The sequence below is a fragment of the Eimeria acervulina genome, genomic scaffold (genome assembly GCF_000499425.1).
Source record: "Eimeria acervulina Houghton genomic scaffold, Eah_scaff103, whole genome shotgun sequence".
Classification (NCBI taxonomy): domain Eukaryota; phylum Apicomplexa; class Conoidasida; order Eucoccidiorida; family Eimeriidae; genus Eimeria; species Eimeria acervulina.
Genome location: NW_013550421.1, coordinates 72,078 through 73,782, shown reverse-complemented (window position 1 = coordinate 73,782; position 1,705 = coordinate 72,078). Strand labels below are relative to the sequence as shown.

The 1,705-nt window shown below is 49.4% G+C and overlaps 1 protein-coding gene across 1 annotated transcript; it reads right to left on the bottom strand.

Moving 5' to 3' along the window:
- Window positions 1–643: 643 nt before the first annotated feature.
- On the bottom strand, window positions 644–1,441 carry EAH_00016540 (hypothetical protein, conserved; the record flags this gene model as incomplete). Its single annotated transcript, XM_013397805.1, has 1 exon — window positions 644–1,441. The coding sequence occupies one exon, from the start codon at window positions 1,439–1,441 to the stop codon at window positions 644–646; it is 798 nt and encodes a 265-aa protein (XP_013253259.1).
- Between the last annotated feature and the right edge of the window lie 264 nt (window positions 1,442–1,705).

Here is a 1,705-nt window from a genome sequence, read left to right as displayed (position 1 = left end):
TATATATATGCACATATAAATTACATATATATGTGTATACCCATATATATATATATATATATGTATATTATATGTGAGGATTAAACAAACATACAAATATTAATCCGTTTGACTGGTAAGAAAATCCCCGTTTCCGCTGCTGCTGCAGGAGCAGCAGCAACAGTGCGGCTGAGGCAGTTTGTGTTATTATTCAAACAAACTCTTCTCTAAAAACATCAGCGAGACAATCAGCACACCGCCGCTGCTGATTTGCCAGCGCTGGGGTTGCATGCATTAGGGGCAAAGAGAAGGTCTCCTTATAATAAGGTTCTTCATCCCCTGGTTTTGCGGAGCAGCAAATGCTGCTGCTGCTGTTGCTGCTGCTGCTGCTGCTGCAGTAGCAGTAGCAGCAACAAAACCTGCAGCTGCAGCAGCAGGAAGAACAACAAAGGCACCTGCAGCAGCAGCAACAGAGGCTACGCCGTTGCAGGAAGCCGCTGAACTGTGCTCGTTCACACGCTGCTGTAAAATGATGGGTTGTAGCAGCTAGTAGGAGCAGCAGGAGCAGCAGCATCTGCTGCTGCTCCTGCTGCTGCTACTGCCGTTGCTGCTGCTGCTGCTGCTGCTGCTGCTGTAGCAGCATGTATGTATTGCGTTGTTCGGTTTACTCAAAGCCGTGCGGGGGAGGCATCCCCGTATATGCACTTGGTATAGTGCTGGTAGAAGAACTAGCAGGCTCTTCCTCTTCAAGAAGCTGCAGCACTTTCAGAGCTGCCCAGAGGCCAAATATGAATTGTGCAATACGAGCAAAGACACCCACTAAGAAGAACGAAACGAGCATAACAGCAGCAAAAACAAGAATTTTGAAGATCCCAGGCTTCTTGAAGAAGTTAATAAACACCTGCAACAACGAACTCCTCGCCTTCTGTTGCAAACCCTTCCCCTCTATATCCATACCAAAATCTAAAATACCACCAGCCTGCCCCTCTACCTCTACGGGTAAATCTCCTAGCGTCAATTGCTGCTGCTGCAGAGGCTGCTGCAGAGGCTGCTGCAGCGGCTGCTGCAGCGGCTGCGTCGCACCGTCCACAAGCTGGAGGCCCTGCAGTGCATCTCCACCAGGAAGAAAAGTACTTCTAGGCTCTGGCTGAGGGGCTAATCGTGCAGTACCAAAAAGAGTTGCATCGCCTAGCAGCGGAGACCCTCGAGACTGTGCGTCATATCCTGAAGAGGAAACTCCTGTACTCCAGGAGCTCCCACTTGAGGTGTAGTTTGAAAGAGTAGCAGTAGAGGCACTAGGGGTTGCTCCTGATGTTGCTGTTGTTGTTAATGGTTGCTGCTGCAGTTCCCAACTCCCCCAATTTCCTGCAGCAGAGACGCATACAGGGAGGAAGAGCAACAGCAAGGTGATGCACACCGACAGCTGTGCGTTCCTATCAATTTTCTTCTTCTCTGACGCCATGGCAGCGCCTTCTCTGTCCTACTATTAAGCCCTAATGCCCCAATATTAATGCCGTCTTCCTTGAGAGCGTAGAAGAAACAATGGCCTCCGCTCTCGCTGGGCGCGTGCTGGCATAGGCACTGCAGTAAGTCAGCAGAGAGGCATTGAGCGAACTCTTCCTATCACTTTGCCAATCTTAAATACGATATAAAATAAAGCAAAAAGCAAGCATAAAGCCCTCAGTCTCACAGAGGTGACGCTAGGCTGCTGCAACCACCATCGAAA